The sequence below is a fragment of the Bombina bombina genome, chromosome 6, assembly GCF_027579735.1.
Source record: "Bombina bombina isolate aBomBom1 chromosome 6, aBomBom1.pri, whole genome shotgun sequence".
NCBI classification, from domain to species: Eukaryota; Metazoa; Chordata; class Amphibia; order Anura; family Bombinatoridae; genus Bombina; species Bombina bombina.
This window is the reverse complement of record NC_069504.1, coordinates 82342636-82359363: the sequence shown is the minus strand read 5'-3', so window position 1 is coordinate 82359363 and position 16728 is coordinate 82342636. Positions and strand designations below refer to the sequence as shown.

General features: G+C 39.0%; 1 protein-coding gene across 1 annotated transcript in view; it reads left to right on the top strand.

The window, feature by feature from the left end:
* The window catches only part of DMTF1 (cyclin D binding myb like transcription factor 1), a 171567-nt gene that overhangs the window by 18008 nt on the left and 136831 nt on the right, over positions 1-16728 (top strand). Inside the window, exons 2-3 of the mRNA XM_053716504.1 lie at positions 634-749; positions 12931-13053. Coding sequence (XP_053572479.1) covers positions 641-749; positions 12931-13053 — 232 coding nt within the window. The 5' untranslated portion in view covers positions 634-640. The remainder of the gene's footprint in view (positions 1-633; positions 750-12930; positions 13054-16728) is intronic.

The window sequence follows — 16728 nt, the reverse complement described above, 5'->3', positions numbered from 1 at the left end:
GAAATCAGCCTATGAGCCTACCTAGGTTTAGCCTGTAAGAAAAAATACCAGGACAAAAAAGCAAATTTGATGATAAAAGTAAATTTGTAAAGTTGTCTAAAATGACTGCTCTATCTGTATCATGAAAGTTTAATGTGGCCTTTACTGTCCCTTTTAAACAACACATAAATATAGTGCTTGTTCCAGCTCACCCAGCAACAGTGCTCATTAAAGGGACATGAAACGACATGTTTCTTTCATGACTAAGAGAGAGCAAACACATTTAAGCAACTTTCCAATTTACTTTCATTATCAACTTTTGCTTTTTTCTATTGGTATCCTTTGATGAAGATGCAGAAATGCACTACTGGAAGCTAGCCAAGCACATTAGGTGAGTCAATGACAAGAGGCATATATGTACAGCCAATCACAGACTTGCTCTCCGTAGTGCATTAGTGCTCCTGAACTTTCCCATGTATGTTTTCAACAAAATATACCAAGAGAACAAAGCATATTAAATAACTGAAGTTTCATTTTGACTTTACTGTCCCTTTGATTCCTGGTGCTGTGCATAATGATTGCTTTTTAGTGTACAGTATCTAATGTTTATTTTACTATAAATTGCAAATAACATCTCTGTCATTTGTCTTACAGATTTAGTATGAGCACAGCTGAAGAAGAGTCTGGCACAGTGAAAGTACAAACCAGGAACTCTTTGACGCTTACACAGGACCTTGACGGCAACCTTATCCTCCACTGTCCTCAGAATGGTAACTTGTGCTTGTTCAAGGTTTTAGCTATAGTAGGCTGCGTCAGATGCTTAAAGGGACATTATACACATTTTTTCTTTGCATAAATGTTTTGTAGATGATATATTTATATAGTCCATAACGTTGTGTTTTTTTTTATTTTTTTAAATGTATAGTTTTGCTTATTTTTAAATAACATTGCTCTGATTTTCAGACTCCTAACCAAGCCCCAAAGTTTTAGCAGAATACCGAGGTATACCTACTCCAGCTTGCTCCTGTTTGTGTAAAGGGTCTTTTCATATGCAAAGGTGGTGGTGGGGGGGGGGATGTCTGATATTTCCCACTTGCAGTGGGTGTTCCATGAACGTTTTAAACAGAGCTTAACTGGATGCTTCTAAGTAAGTTTTTAAACGGTTTTATACTGGATTTTTATATCAGTATCTGTGCATACTATTATTTATAGTAGTGTCTATTACATGCAGTTGTATGAAATTTGGTGTATACTGTCCCTTTAACTAGACATTGCTGGGCCCCAGGACATAGGCATTTGTATAGCACCCTCTTTCTGGCTGCTTGCAATTAGCAGAAACTGAGATTGCAGACACAAAAGATAAAGAAGAGTTGCTTCTCTAGGAATGTAAGTCATCCTTCCCCCTTGTTTAGCCTGTGCCAGAGGATATGCACAGGTTTCTGTACAACATTTGTAGGTAGTTGTCTCTGCACAGCTACACTGTGGCGCCAATCTTGGAAACTCTGCCACCATATTGTAAAGGTTAATCCATATACTTTTGTTAAACCGTGAGCCGGTATTGTATGATGGAGATGAGCAATACTACTACTAATTGCAGGGCTCCAAATGGGCCCACTAGCATTGTGGGCTTATTCTCAGTGGAGTTTTGCCCCCCTTTTTTAAGGGACATAAAAGAGCATTTGAAATTTGTGCATGCTACAAATGCCATTCATTTCACATGTTATAATTTAGGTGCACAAGGCCTGTCTGCAATAACATTTCTCAGATGCAATTTTACTGAAATGCATCTAAGTAAATATAAAATATAATTGTGTGGATTTTAACTTTGCCTTAATCTAATGTAAAATGTTTTTAACAATGTATTAAACCACTTAAAAAAATGTAAATTAAACATGTAGCTTTGAAATTAATTAAATACAGGCTTAAAATTCTTTAACTTTTTGCCCCTTTAAAATGTTCTATATGATTTTTATGGATTTTCTCCAACATTGGTGTGTCCGGTCCACGGCATCATCCATTACTTGTGGGATATTCTCCTCCCCCACAGGGAAAGGCAAGGAGAGCACACAGCAAGAGCTGTCCATATAGTCCCTCCCAGGCTCCGCCCCCCCAGTCATTCTCCTTGCCGCTCTGAACAAGTAGCATCTCCTCGGGGATGGTGAGGAGTTTGTGGTGTTTAGTTGTAGTTTTTTATTCTTCTATCAAGAGTTTGTTATTTTAAAATAGTGCTGGTATGTACTATTTACTCTGAAACAGAAAGAGATGAAGAGTTCTGTTTAAAAGAGGATTATGATTTTAGCAGACAGTAACTAAAATCAGTTGCTGTTCCCACACAGGACTGTTGAGATGAGAGAACTTCAGTTGGGGGGGAACAGTTTGCAGACTTTTCTGCTCAAGGTATGACTAGATATTTTTCTAACAAGACTGTGTAATGCTGGAAGGCTGTCATTTTCCCTCATGGGGATTGGTAAGCCATTTTCTTAGTCTCAAACAGAATAAAGGGCTTATTATGGGCTATTCACTGGTAGACACTTTTAGGGGCTAAATCGATTGCTTTATTTAAGTATTATATGCAGTTTGAAGTTGAATTTCACACTTTTATAACATTGGGGAACGTTTTTTAGCACCAGGCACTTGTTAAGACACCTTCCCAGTCAGGAAGGGCCTTTCTCTGTAGTAGGCAGAGCCTCATTTTCGCGCCATTACTGTGCAGTTACTTTTGAGTACAGTACATGCAGCTGCATGTGTGTGGGTCTGGAATCCACTAAAAACGTTCCTAGAAGGCTTCATTTGATATCATATACCCCCCTGGGATTGGTGAAGTCGCAGCAAAGGCTGTAGCTGGGACTGTAAGGGGGTTAAAATTAAAAACGGCTCCGGTTTCCACATTTTAAGGGTTAACAGCTTGAAAATTGGGGTGCAATAATTTGAATGCATTAAGACACTGTGGTGAAAATTTGGTAAAGATTGGATAATTCCTTCATAGTTTTTCACATATTCAGTAATAAAGTGTGCCCTGTTTAACATTTAAAGAGACAGTAACGGTTTTGTTTTAAAACGGTTTTTGTGCTTTATTAACCAGTTAAAGCCTGTTTAACATGTCTGTACCTTCAGATAGATCATGTTCTGTATGTATGGTAGCCAATGTGGTTCCCCCTTCAAATATGTGTGATAATTGTGCCATAGCGTCCAAACAAAGTAAGGACAGTACTGTCACAAATTGTAAAGTTGCCCAGGATGATTCCTCAGATGAAGGAAGTAGACATAGTTGTACATCATCTCCTTCTGTGTCTATACCAGTTATGCCCGCGCAGGCGACCCCTAGTACTTCTAGCGCGCCAATGCTTGTTACTATGCAGCAATTGACGGCAGTAATGGATAACTCCATAGCTAATATTTTATCCAAAATGCCAGCATTTCAGAGAAAGCGCGATTGCTCTGTTTTAAACACTGTAGAGCAGGAGGGCGCTGATGATAATTTTTCTTTCATACCCTCACACCAATCTGAAGTGGCAGTGAGGGAGGGTTTGTCAGATGGGGAAATTTCTGATACAGGAAGAATTTCTCAGCAGGCAGAACCTGATGTTGTGACATTTAAATCTAAATTAGAGCATCTCCGCGCATTACTTAAGAAGGTGCTATCTACTCTGGATGATTGTGACAATCTGGTCAACCCAGAAAAATTGTGCAAGATGGACAAGTTCCTTGAGGTCCCGGTGCACCCTGATGCTTTTCCGATACCTAAACGGGTGGCGGACATAGTGAATAAGGAGTGGGAGAAGCCAGGCATACCTTTTGTCCCTCCTCCTATATTTAAGAAATTGTTCCCTATGGTCGACCCCAGGAAGGACACATGGCAAACAGTCCCTAAGGTCGAGGGGGCGGTTTCTACTCTAGCCAAGCGCACGACCATTCCTATTGAGGACAATTGTGCTTTCAAAGATCCTATGGATAAAAAATTGGAGGGTTTGCTTAAAAAGATTTTTGTACAGCAAGGTTACCTCCTTTAACCTATTTCGTGCATTATTCCTGTCACTACAGCGGCGTGGTTCTGGTTCGAGGAACTGGAAAAGTCGCTCAGTAGGGAGACTCCGTATGAGGAAGTCATGGACAGAATTCACGCACTTAAGTTAGCTAATTCCTTTATTTTAGACACCGCTTTGCAGTTAGCGAGGTTAGTGGCGAAAAATTCAGGGTTTACAATTGGGGCGCGTAGAGCGCTCTGGCTAAAGTCTTGGTCGGCGGATGTATCTTCCAAGACAAAATTGCTTAATACCCCTTTCAAAGGTAAGACCCTTTTTGGGCCAGAATTGAAAGAGATTATTTCAGACATCACTGAGGGAAAGGGCCATGCCTTTCAAGGCTAAGAATAAGTCCAATTTTCGTTTCATTCGCAATTTCAGGAACGGACCGGCTTCCAACTCGGCAGCCTCTAGACAAGAGGGTAACGCTTCCCAGACTAAACCAGCTTGGAAATCAATGCAAGGCTGGAACAAGGGTAAACAGGCCAAGAAGCCTGCTGCTGCTACCAAAACAGCATGAAGGGGTAGCCCCTGATCCGGGACCGGATCTAGTAGGGGGCAGACTCTCTCTCTTTGCTCAGGCTTAGTCAAGAGATGTTCAGGATCCCTGGACACTAGAAATAGTCTCTCAGGGTTTTCTTCTGGAGTTCAAGGAACTACCCTCAAGGGGAAGGTTCCACATGTCTAACTTATCTTCAAACCAAATAAAGAGACAGGCATTCTTACATTGGGTAGAAGACCTGTTAAAGATGGGAGTGATACACCCAGTTCCAACTGTGGAACAAGGTCGGGGGTTTTACTCAAATCTGTTTGTAGTTCCCAAAAAAGAGGGAATTTTCAGACCAATTCTGGATTTAAAAATTCTAAACAAATTTCTCAGAGTTCCATCGTTCAAATGGAAACCATTCGAACAATTTTATCTACAATCCAGGAGGGTCAATTTATGACTACCGGGGATTTAAAGGATGCGTATCTACATATTCCTATCCACAAAGATCATCCAAGGATTTTCACAAAGGTGCTAGGGTCCCTTCTAGAGGTTCTAAGACCAAGGGGTATTGCAGTGGCACCTTATCTGGACGACATTCTAATCCAAACGTCGTCTCTTTCCAAAGCAAAGGCTCATACAGACATTGTTCTAGCCTTTCTCATATCTCACGGGTGGAAGGTGAACGTAGAAAAGAGTTACCTGTCTCCGTCGACAAGAGTTCCCTTCTTGGGAACGATAATAGATTCTTTAAAAATGAAGATCTTCCTGACAAAAGTCAGAAAGTCAAAGCTTCTAAAGCTTGTCAAGTTCTTCACTCTATTCTGCAGCCTTCCATAGCTCAGTGCATGGTAGTAGTAGGGTTGATGGTTGCAGCAATGGACATAGTTCCTTTTGCTCAAATTCATCTAAGACCATTACAACTGTGCATGCTCAAGCAGTGGAATGGGGACTATACAGACTTGTCTCCAAAGATTCAAGTAGACCAGATGACCAGAGACTCACTCCGTTGGTGGTTGTCACAGGATCACCTGTCTCAGGGAATGAGTTTCCGCAGACCAGAGTGGGTCATTGTCACGACCGACGCCAGTCTATTAGGCTGGGGCGCGGTCTGGGATTCCCTGAAAGCTCAGGGTCTATGGTCTCGGGAAGAGTCTCTTCTCCCGATAAACATCCTGGAACTGAGAGCGATATTCAATGCTCTCCGGGCTTGGCCTCAACTAGCGAAGGCCGGATTCATAAGATTCCAGTCAGACAACATGACGACTGTAGCTTACATCAACCATCAGGGAGGAACAAAGAGTTCCTTGGCGATGAGAGAGGTATCCAAGATCATCAAATGGGCGGAGGATCACTCCTGCCATCTATCTGCAATTCACATCCCAGGAGTAGACAACTGGGAGGCGGATTATCTGAGTAGTCAGACTTTCCATCCGGGGGAGTGGGAACTCCACCCGGAGGTTTTTGCCCAGTTGACTCAATTATGGGACATTCCAGACATGGATCTGATGGCGTCTCGTCAGAACTTCAAGGTTCCTTGCTACGGGCCCAGATCCAGGGATCCCAAGGCGACTCTAGTGGATGCATTAGTGACGCCTTGGTCGTTCAACCTAGCTTATGCATTTCCACCGTTCCCTCTCCTTCCCAGGCTTGTAGCCAGGATCAAACAGGAGAAGGCCTCAGTGATTCTGATAGCTCCTGCGTGGCCACGCAGGACTTGGTATGCAGACCTGGTGAATATGTCATCGGCTCCACCATGGAAGCTACCTTTGAGACAGGATCTTCTAGTGCAAGGTCCATTCGAACATTCAAATCTAGTTTCTCTCCAGCTGACTGCTTGGAAATTGAACGCTTGATTTTATCCAAGCGCGGGTTTTCAGATTCAGTGATAGATACTCTGGTCCAAGCCAGAAAACCTGTGACTAGAAGGATTTACCATAAAATATGGAAAGGATATATCTGTTGGTGTGAATCCAAGGGATTCTCATGGATTAATATTCCCAGGATCCTCTCCTTTCTAACAAGAAGGTTTGGATAAGGGATTGTCAGCGAGTTCTCTAAAAGGACAGAGATCTGCTTTATCTGTCTTGTTACACAGACGACTGGCAGCTGTGCCAGATGTACAAGCTTTTGTACAGGCTTTGGTCAGAATCAAACCTGTTTACAGACCTTTGACTCCTCCCTGGAGTCTAAATTTAGTTTTTTCAGTTCTTCAAGGGGTTCCATTTGAACCCTTACATTCCATAGATATCAAGTTACTATCTTGGAAAGTTCTGTTTTTGGTTGCTATTTCTTCTGCTAGAAGAGTTTCTGAACTATCTGCTTTGCAGTGTGATCCACCCTATCTGGTGTTCCATTCAGATAAGGTTGTTTTGCGTACCAAGCCTGGTTTTCTTCCAAAAGTTGTTTCCAACAAGAATATTAACCAGGAAATAGTTGTCCCTTCTTTGTGTCCGAATCCAGTTTCAAAGAAGGAACATTTGTTACACCATTTAGATGTAGTCCGTGCTTTAAAGTTCTATTTAGAAGCAACAAAGGATTTCAGACAAAACTTCTTTTTTGTTTGTCGTTTATTCTGGTAAGAGGAGAGGACAAAAAGCTACTGCTACCTCTCTTTCTTTCTGGCTGAAAAGCATTATCCGATTGGCTTATGAGACTGCCGGACGGCAGCCTCCTGAACGAATTACAGCTCACTCTACTAGGGCTGTGGCTTCCACATGGGCCTTCAAGAACGAGGCTTCTGTTGATCAGATATGTGAGGCAGCAACTTGGTCTTCTCTGCACACTTTTGCCAAATTCTACAAATTTGATACTTTTTGCTTCTTCGGAGGCTATTTTTGGGAGAAAGGTTTTGCAAGCCGTGGTGCCTTCTGTTTAGGTAACCTGATTTGCTCCCTCCCTTCATCCGTGTCCTAAAGCTTTGGTATTGGTTCCCACAAGTAATGGATGACGCCGTGGACCGGACACACCAATGTTGGAGAAAACAGAATTTATGCTTACCTGATAAATTACTTTCTCCAACGGTGTGTCCGGTCCACGGCCCGCCCTGGTTTTTTAATCAGGTTTGAAAAATTTCTCTCTCTATACACTACAGTCACCACGGCACCCTATAGTTTCTCCTTTTTTTCTCCTAACCGTCGGTCGAATGACTGGGGGGGCGGAGCCTGGGAGGGACTATATGGACAGCTCTTGCTGTGTGCTCTCCTTGCCTTTCCCTGTGGGGGAGGAGAATATCCCACAAGTAATGGATGACGCCGTGGACCGGACACACCGTTGGAGAAAGTAATTTATCAGGTAAGCATAAATTCTGTTTTTTTTCCAGGCGGTATAAAATTAATTAAAACAAAGGGAAAAAGCGGAAGGCACATATATAGAACTCAAAGTAATACACAGAAGGAGACTATATCACACTAAAACATAACTTTTATTATACAAATAAAACAAATTAAAAATGATATTAAAATTCTAAGAGTCCAAAATCTCGCCTTTGAGAAAGCCTAATGGTGAAATGCGCATCAGGCGTATCTTATGAATCCTTACAGCACACTTATTTGAATCATAACTGAATTTTTGGTGTCAGATAATATATATTTTTTCAGTATATGGATGCACGTACCCGACCAGTTTTAATAATTGTTATTGTGTGAGTTCTACCTTTATTTAGTTCATTGTCTGGGGGACCTCTTTAGTTACTTAAAGGGACATTAAACCCACATTTTTTCTTTCATGGTTCAAATAGAGAATGCCATTTTAAACAACTTTCTAATTTACTTCTATTATCTAATTTGTTTCATTCTCTTGATATTCTTTCCTGAAAAGAATATCTAGATAGGCTCAGTAGCTTCTGATTGGTGGCTGCACATAGATGCCTCATGTGATTGGCTCACCCATGTGCATTGCTATTTCTTTAACAAAGGATATCTAAAGAATGAAGCAAATTAGATGATAGAAGTAAATTGGAATGTTGTTTAAAATTGTTTTCTCTATCTGAATCATGAAAGAAAATGTTTGGGTTTAATGCCCCTTTAATATCTTTTGGTGGGACTCTTATAATGGGTAACCGTTGCTGATTGCTCCATGACTGCATCTCTGTCACCTTTTTCTATTGCTTATGAGTTATTTGTGTCTTTTGACTTTGGTGCTGTTTAGATTCTATCCATTTTGGACTCTTAGAATTTTAATATAATTATTTGTTTGTTTTATTTGTATAATAAAAGTTATGTTTTAGTGTTAACCTGTGATATAGTCTCCTTCCCGTGTATCACTTTGTAAGTGCTCTATTTGTGCCTCTCGCTCTTTCCCTTCCTTTTTGTGATATATTTTGGCATTGAGCACCCCCACATTTATATAGGAATGGATTATTGCTTTTGTAATTAGTAAGTGGGTTTATTGGAATTCTAGTTTCCTTATTCTTTTACCTTAGTATAAAATGAATGTAAAAGTCTATATGACATTTACAGAGCACATTGTAATAAATATGAAATGAAGATTTTCTGTGCACCTATAAAAAAGTTTAAAGGGGCATTAAACACTTTGAGATGGTAATATAAAATTTTATATATATATATATATTTTTTTATATATCTGCAATATACTTTCATTATTTATTTTGTCCCCCTTTTCTGTTATTCCATTCTGAAATTGTGAACTTTTCAGTTCCTGTTAGAAATGGAAGTGCAGAACACTGTTATATTCCACACAGCCATTGGCTGCACACTCTAATGACCTATGTATAACTGTCCCTAAGTGGCCACAGCAGAGAAGGTAACCTACGTTACAACATTGCAGCTCCTATTGATTTATAGACACTAAAACTTTACATGTATTTTGTCAATATTTAAACAGTTAATTAAACTTTAAAAAATACTTCTACATGTTATTCTCAGTCTAATCTTTTCTTTGCGTCTTTCTATCTAGCATTTATTTACTGTTTAATCTCCCTTTAAGTGGATTTTATTCACTAGAGTAGACTTAAACAAATTCAAAATCTAGGAGCTAGACCATAAATTGTGGATGGGGGTCTTAGGTCTTTAAGGAACAATGACTCTCTGGATATTTTGGATATCAGTTGCTGGAAATTTGCATTTTTCATGAAGAGAATTAATTATATATAATTTCCTTTATGAAAAAATACAAATGTCCAGCAAGATCTAAAGCCAAAGGAGCTTGCTTAAAGAAAGTTGTATACACCTTTAAATTTTAAAGAATATAGCTAAATTGTATTATCGTTAAAAATAAAACATAGCCTTTATTTAAACTGATTAAAATAAAATGTGATGATAGTCATTCCAATTCATACACACAATTGCCATTCAACCACATTAAAAACACATTGTCTCAGCCTTGTTAGACTAACAACTAACCACTAACTAACTAGTGGTGATATTGGTGCTATATACTGAAATTCTGTGAGTCGAATCAGTCACATAGGTAAATCAAATGAGTCTGTGCTAGCGACTAAGCTCCTTCAATCCGGGAGCTGCATTTACTTTTATCTGTCTGTTAACATCAAACTGCTGCTATAAAAAGGTTCTAGGCTAATAGACAAGCAATTTAAAACATGGAGATAAACTCCATTAGAGGCTCCCCTGACGCACGTTTCACTAACGCTTCTTCAGAGGGGCCATTCAAATGTGGTTTGAATGGCAATTGTGTGTATGAATTGGAATGACTATCATCACATTTTCTTTTAATCAGTTTGAATAAAGGCTATGTTTTACTTTTAACGATAATACAATTTAGCTATATTCTTTAAAATGTAAAGGTGTATACATTCATGCAGGATTATACTATAGCTAATAATTATTCACCCTCCATTTCTGTGTATTCAAAGATCTGAAGCCAATCCAAGGATTTTAGCTGAAACATCAATTTTAAAAATCCAAATTTTTATTTTCTTCTTTTTTTGGTAGGACTGGGAAATAGTGATTTTCTGGTCAAATTATGTGTGAAAACATTTTTGTGCAATTAGTTTTACTATATCTTTTCTCTTGTAAGATGTATTTAGTCCACGGATTCATCCATACTTGTGGGATATTCTCCTTCCTAACAGGAAGTAGCAAAGAGAGCACCCACAGCAGAGCTGTCTATATAGCTCCTCCCTTAGCTCCGCCCAGTCATTCTCTTTGCCTGCTTAACTGCTAGGAAGGGTAAAGTGAGTGTGGTGACAAATTTGACAAATTCGATACTTTTGCTTCTTCAGAGGCTATTTTTGGGAGAAAGGTTTTACAAGCAGTGGTGCCTTCCGTTTAGGGTACCTGTCTTGTCCCTCCCTTCATCCGTGTCTTAAAGCTTTGGTATTGGTATCCCACAAGTATGGATGAATCCGTGGACTCGATACAGCTTACAAGAGAAAACAGAATTTATGCTTACCTGATACATTTCTTTCTCTTGTGATGTATCGAGTCCACGGCCCGCCCTGTCTGTTTAAGACAGGTAGTATATTTTTAATTAAAAAACTTTAGTCACCCCTGCACCCTATAGTTTCTCCTTTTTCTTCCTAGCCTTCGGTCGAATGACTGGGGGCGGAGCTAAGGGAGGAGCTATATAGACAGCTCTGCTGTGGGTGCTCTCTTTGCCACTTCCTGTAGGGAAGGAGAATATCCCACAAGTATGGATGAATCCGTGGACTCGATACATCACAAGAGAGAGAAATTTATCAGGTAAGCATAAATTCTGTTTTTACCTCAAAAAAATCCTCAGTAGCCACATCCCATTGTAAAGGACTTCTAAGCAGCAAATCAGTATGTCTGTCCCGGGACAGTGGAAGGAGCGAGCTTTCGTGCACTCTCTTCTTAATTCCCTATTAAGTTTGAGGAAGTTTACTATGAAATCTCATGAGAGTTATATGAAATCTCATGAGATCACAGTAAAAGAGTTCATGACCTCAGCACTGTTGATGCTGATTGGCTGCTGTTTATTTCTTCCTTTTTTTTTAATTTTTTTTTTTTACACAGAACTTACTCTGCTGAGCTGAGGAAATTGTGAAGTAAAATATTTCTTTTTTACATAGAGATGCTCAGGTGATATTTTCCTGTCAGCTTTTTACAGTTATATTGCATCAGTTTCAAGTGATTTAGCATATGAGTATTATGTCCCTTTAACTATGTGTTTAATTGTTTTGCAGAGTTTAAACTAACGGTTATATACAAACAATAGTAAAATAATAAAATGCTCTTACATTTTCCAGCATTTTTTAAGGACAGATGTTTTTCTGTTTTGTTTGTTTAATTACTTTAAATTGTGACAGAAACATACTGTATACATTTTATTTTTTTACCTTGAATAGTATAATTACATATGGGTTAAATTTATTAAGCTGCTTTTGTAGCTTTTCTGGCTATGCGGAGCAGATTTGCATAAGCGAGCCTGGTGCCACATGTTTAAGAAGCAAACACTGCCTATTTTTTTCCTCTCCACCACCTTAGAAGTGGTGAGATCAATCCCCCTGACACTCGCTCATTCAGGGTAACAGTCCCTGCTTTGGCGCAATTGGTTGCATTGCACAAGAATCCACTTGTGCAATGATCAGTTTCACTGTGCGATGAAACATCGCAAGTAGCGATTGCAGGCGGACAGGTTCACTACTTACAAAACTGTCCACCTGCAGGGATGATAAATTTACCCCATAGGGTTTATCATTACAAAAGTCATGTTGATATTGTGAGCTATGTGTAATTTGCATACATTAGAAATTAGAGACGCTGTCTGCCAAGGAACAAACGCATAATCATTTATTCGTTCTGAAGTTAATCACCATCCCATAAACAGCCTGTTTTAGTACAAAATTAATTTTACAGACATCGGCTTTCCTGCGTCATATCAGTTTGGTCCTGCTTAAAACAGTTACCACCCAGACAGTATTTTTAAGGTTCAGGTCAAAGTTGAAAATAAAGATTAAATATAGACGTAAAGATGATATCCTGGGGAAACTTCATATAAAACAACATAAAAAAAAATAAAAAATTAAAATCCGTCTTAGCAGCTTTAGTTGCTAATATATGCTATATAATTAGTTATTTAAATGTATGCTAATTAGCATGGTCGGTATTTTTTTTCCAGAAAAGGTGGCAACCCTAGGTTACCTGCATAACAAGATTGTACTTCCAAAAAAAAAAAATTGTATTTGGAATTAAAGATTTGTATTTTTAAAAAATTAATTGTATTTAAAAAAATAAATAAAATTGTATTCTTTATTGTATTCTATTGTATAAATCTAAAATTTTCAATCTATGTACAATGATAAAGAATCGCACACTCTTGCCTTTTTTACAGCAATCTTATTCCATATAGTTCAGTCTGTTACCATTCGAAAGATTGATTACTTAATAGTACGTTTTTATGTGAAAGGCATTATAGCTTTGTTTATATGAATATTTCAGCTAAAAAGTAAAGGCTTTATTGCACCAGGATGACCACACTCATATTTTGTTCTCTTGTTAGAGACTGATGAAATAGATCCTGATGACATTGTGGGACCCCATCCCAAGAGGCTGTGTTTGTCATCTCAACATGAACACAGTACAGTTGATACTACACCCTGCATATCTGTTGTTGCACTTCCGTGTAAGTATCCATACGCTACTTCTGTGTAGTTTCCTTCTATCTTGTTTTCTAAGTGAAGAGACACTAAATGTAATGCAGTTAAAGAAACAAAAGGGTTTAAGATTACGCCTTAATAAAGTTTACTCTAGAATGTATATAATTAATTTTATTCAGGAGTTTTGGTGCAGTAGTTTAACGTTGTCCTTCAGGTAACAATGTTTTAAGGAAATGGAGAGACAGAGCTTCAGAATATTACCACATGGTGGAGGTTTCACCACTTGTGTCCGATGTAGTATATTTAAATTTGTTTGCATGTAGCATAAATAAAAAATGACTGCATATTCTTTAATGCTGTCTATAGTACAGACCTGTGCTCATCAAATCCTGGTGCACATTCGCCATGGGTGACTAAAAAATGTTCACTTGGCTCCTAGAAATTGTTCCCTGTTGTCCTTGTCTGGTTGCATCTGTTTATACATGGGCATCCTGTAAACTAGGGCTGTGCATGATATATTGACACTGAGCACAAATGCAGAGCAGTTTACTGAGCTCCTGGCTTTAGAAAAAAAATTATGTGTAAAAATATGATTCTCAATGTAGTTATCAGACACAGACTGTGATGGACATAATATTTAAAATGATAAACTTTAAAATATTTGTAAAAAAAAAAGTCCTCATCGTGAGCATAGCTCCCCTCATTATTTGCAAAGAGGTACTATTCCCTCTGATGCTGATGAGGAGCTCTGTAATATGACAAGTAATTTAATGATGTTTTAATAAAGTTTTTAGTTTTAAAGGATATTAATATGAAGAGTCTATATCTGAGGACTGTGGAATTATAATACTGAGTTACAGAGTATGGCTGGACAACTTCACTGGAGCTTATGGTAGAACATTTACTTCTAGCTCAGCAAGCTGCAAGAAGCCCTATGAGCAACGATACAGACAAGTGAGACAAGAGTGAAGTACAGAGTGACACAAAGAGGCAGCCCCCGAGAGCCTTGTGCATTCTGCATTCATTTAATTTTAAACAATAAAGTGTCAGTAGCTAATGAATAGTAAATATTATTTCAATTATACATATGTCCAATTTATAAGTTAAACTTGTAGTTGGAATATTTTAGTGTTTTACTTTAGTATGTCATTTATAGTTTGTCGCTTATTTCACTTAGGGAGAGTCCATAGCTGCATTCATTACTTGTGGAGAATGCTGAACCTGGCCACCAGGAGGAGGCAAAGACACCCCAGCCAAAGGCTTAAATACCTCCCCCACTTACCTCATTCCCCAGTCATTCTTTGCCTTTCGTCACAGGAGATTGGCAGAGAAGTGTCAGAAGATTTCGGAGTAGTTCCTTAGGAAGGGTATCTACCCTTCGAGATGGGACTGGAGTTTTAAGTAGTCTTGTTAGCCTCTCAGTGAGAGCATTGATGAGTTAGAGTTTGGAGATGCAGGGAGAGTCTTTCTGCGAAACCATCCAGACTCATATTAACAGCTCCTAAGCAATCAGCGTTGACGAGTTTCGCTGCCTACTTTTCTTCACTCAAGTCCATGTCAGAAGTGGTCACGTTTTTTTCTCCATTCCCTATTCCTGACCAAGTGTCTGCGGCGAGGAGCGAGTTTCTCTATCTATCTGGGTCATAGGAGGTGGTGAGTGCCCCAGCCATTGAGTTATTAGGTGCCATTTGTTATTTCTATCATTTAAATTAGACGAGTTATGAAGGATTCTGATAATTTAGAGGGGGATCCCTCTAACACAGATTTGATACCTGTGTATATTGTGAGGAGGCCCGGGTAGTCCAGACCACTGAACCGTCCGCCTCTGAGGATTCCTCGTCCCGTGAGGTGTGTTCCCTAGAATATTCTGTTCCTACACATACAGTTTCCCCGGGTACCGCTGCTCCTTTTCTTTTTTCCACTAGAGGTTACTGCGCAGTTCCGCATGGCCATCTCTATGGCCTTAGCGATTTTGCCTCTTCCTGCTACGTGCAAGCAAAGGGTTAATCCATGCACTCCTGCCCAGGAAACGTCGTGTAAATTGACGATTGTATCAGATCAGTCATCTGGGGATGCGGTTCCTTCTGAGGCTTTAGAGGTAGGACCTCCAGGGTCGGAGTCTGCTGATTTGATTCCTCGGACTGAAGAGGATTTAGAATTTAGATTTAGATATTCCATTTCTTATATATATATATATATATATATATATATATATATATATATATATATATATATATATATATTTATATTTTGTATTTTAGAATCCCAGTTCCAAGCTCTATAGGGGGTTTTGTGTCGTATGACAGGCAGGACCTGTTTTTTGCACACTCCCTCTTGGCTATCACTAATTTCTTTTTATATTCTGTTTTCTGGATAGTTTTTTGTTTAGGGCTCTTGGTTGTTGTAGAAACTCTTTTTAGGAAGACGTTTCGTCATATGGGATATTAGATAGATTAGACTTCGGTTGTCACAATTTCTGGGGACTTACTGTGGAAGCATTTCGGTCTCAGTTCGAGGTTATGGTTCCCTCAATATTTTAGAGACAGATTTAAGCCATGGAGCTTATACTTCCTTTTTTTTTTTTTTGGATTATTCTCAGTCTTCTAGCATAAGCTGGAACTTCAGAATTTTCTGTTTAGTCCATGAGTTGCTCTGGCAGATATGTCGGTTAAGTCTACTCTTTCCTTCTACTCGAGAGGAGTTATTTCTAGCTATTCCGGTCCAGGCAGAGCAGGTCCATCTATCCTAGATGACAGGAAGGACCTGTTTTTAGGTACTATCTTGGATGGGCGTTTGATTCTGGATCATATCGGATCCATGGGTCCTAGAGGCCGGAGCTAGGCTTCACATCCCGACTTTCTGGGCAATTTTTCTTCTCTTGATTTTGTCTTTCGGCAGAGAGAGGGAAGCTTTTCAGGTGACTTCTGGAGTCATTGTCCTGGTACCTATCTCAGTAGGAGAATATTTTCATATTACTGTTGTTTCATGGTCCAATAAAGGGAGAGGTTTCCTGTCCTATTTGGGTTCTATAGTACTTAAAGGGACATTGTACCCAAAAATTTTCTTTCGTGATTCCGATTGAGCATGACATTTTAAGCAACTTTCTAATTTACTCCTATTATCAAATTTTCTTCATTCTTTTAGTATCTTTATTTGAAATGCAAGAATGTAAGTTTAGATGCCGGCCCATTTTTGGTGAACAACCTGGGTTGTCCTTGCTGATTGGTGGATAAATCCATCCACCAATAAAAAAAGTGCTGTCCAGAGTACTGAAACCAAAAAAAAGCTTAGATGCCTTCTTTTTCAAATAATTATAGCAAGAGAACAAAGAAAAATTGATAATAGGAATAAATTAGAAAGTGGCTTAAAATTGCATGCTCTATCTGAATTACAAAAGAAAAAAATTGGGTACAGTGTCCCTTTTAAAGGGACACTGAACCCAAATTTTGTCTTTCGTGATTCAGATAGAGCATGCAATTTTAAGCAACTTTCTAATTTACTTCTATTATCAATTTCTCTTGTAAGGTGTATCCAGTCCACGGATCATCCATTACTTGTGGGATATTCTCATTCCCAACAGGAAGTTGCAAGAGGACACCCACAGCAGAGCTGTTATATAGCTCCTCCCCCAACTGCCATATCTAGTCATTCTCTTGCAACTCTCAACAAGCATGGAGGTAGTAAGAGAGAGTGGTGAAAAA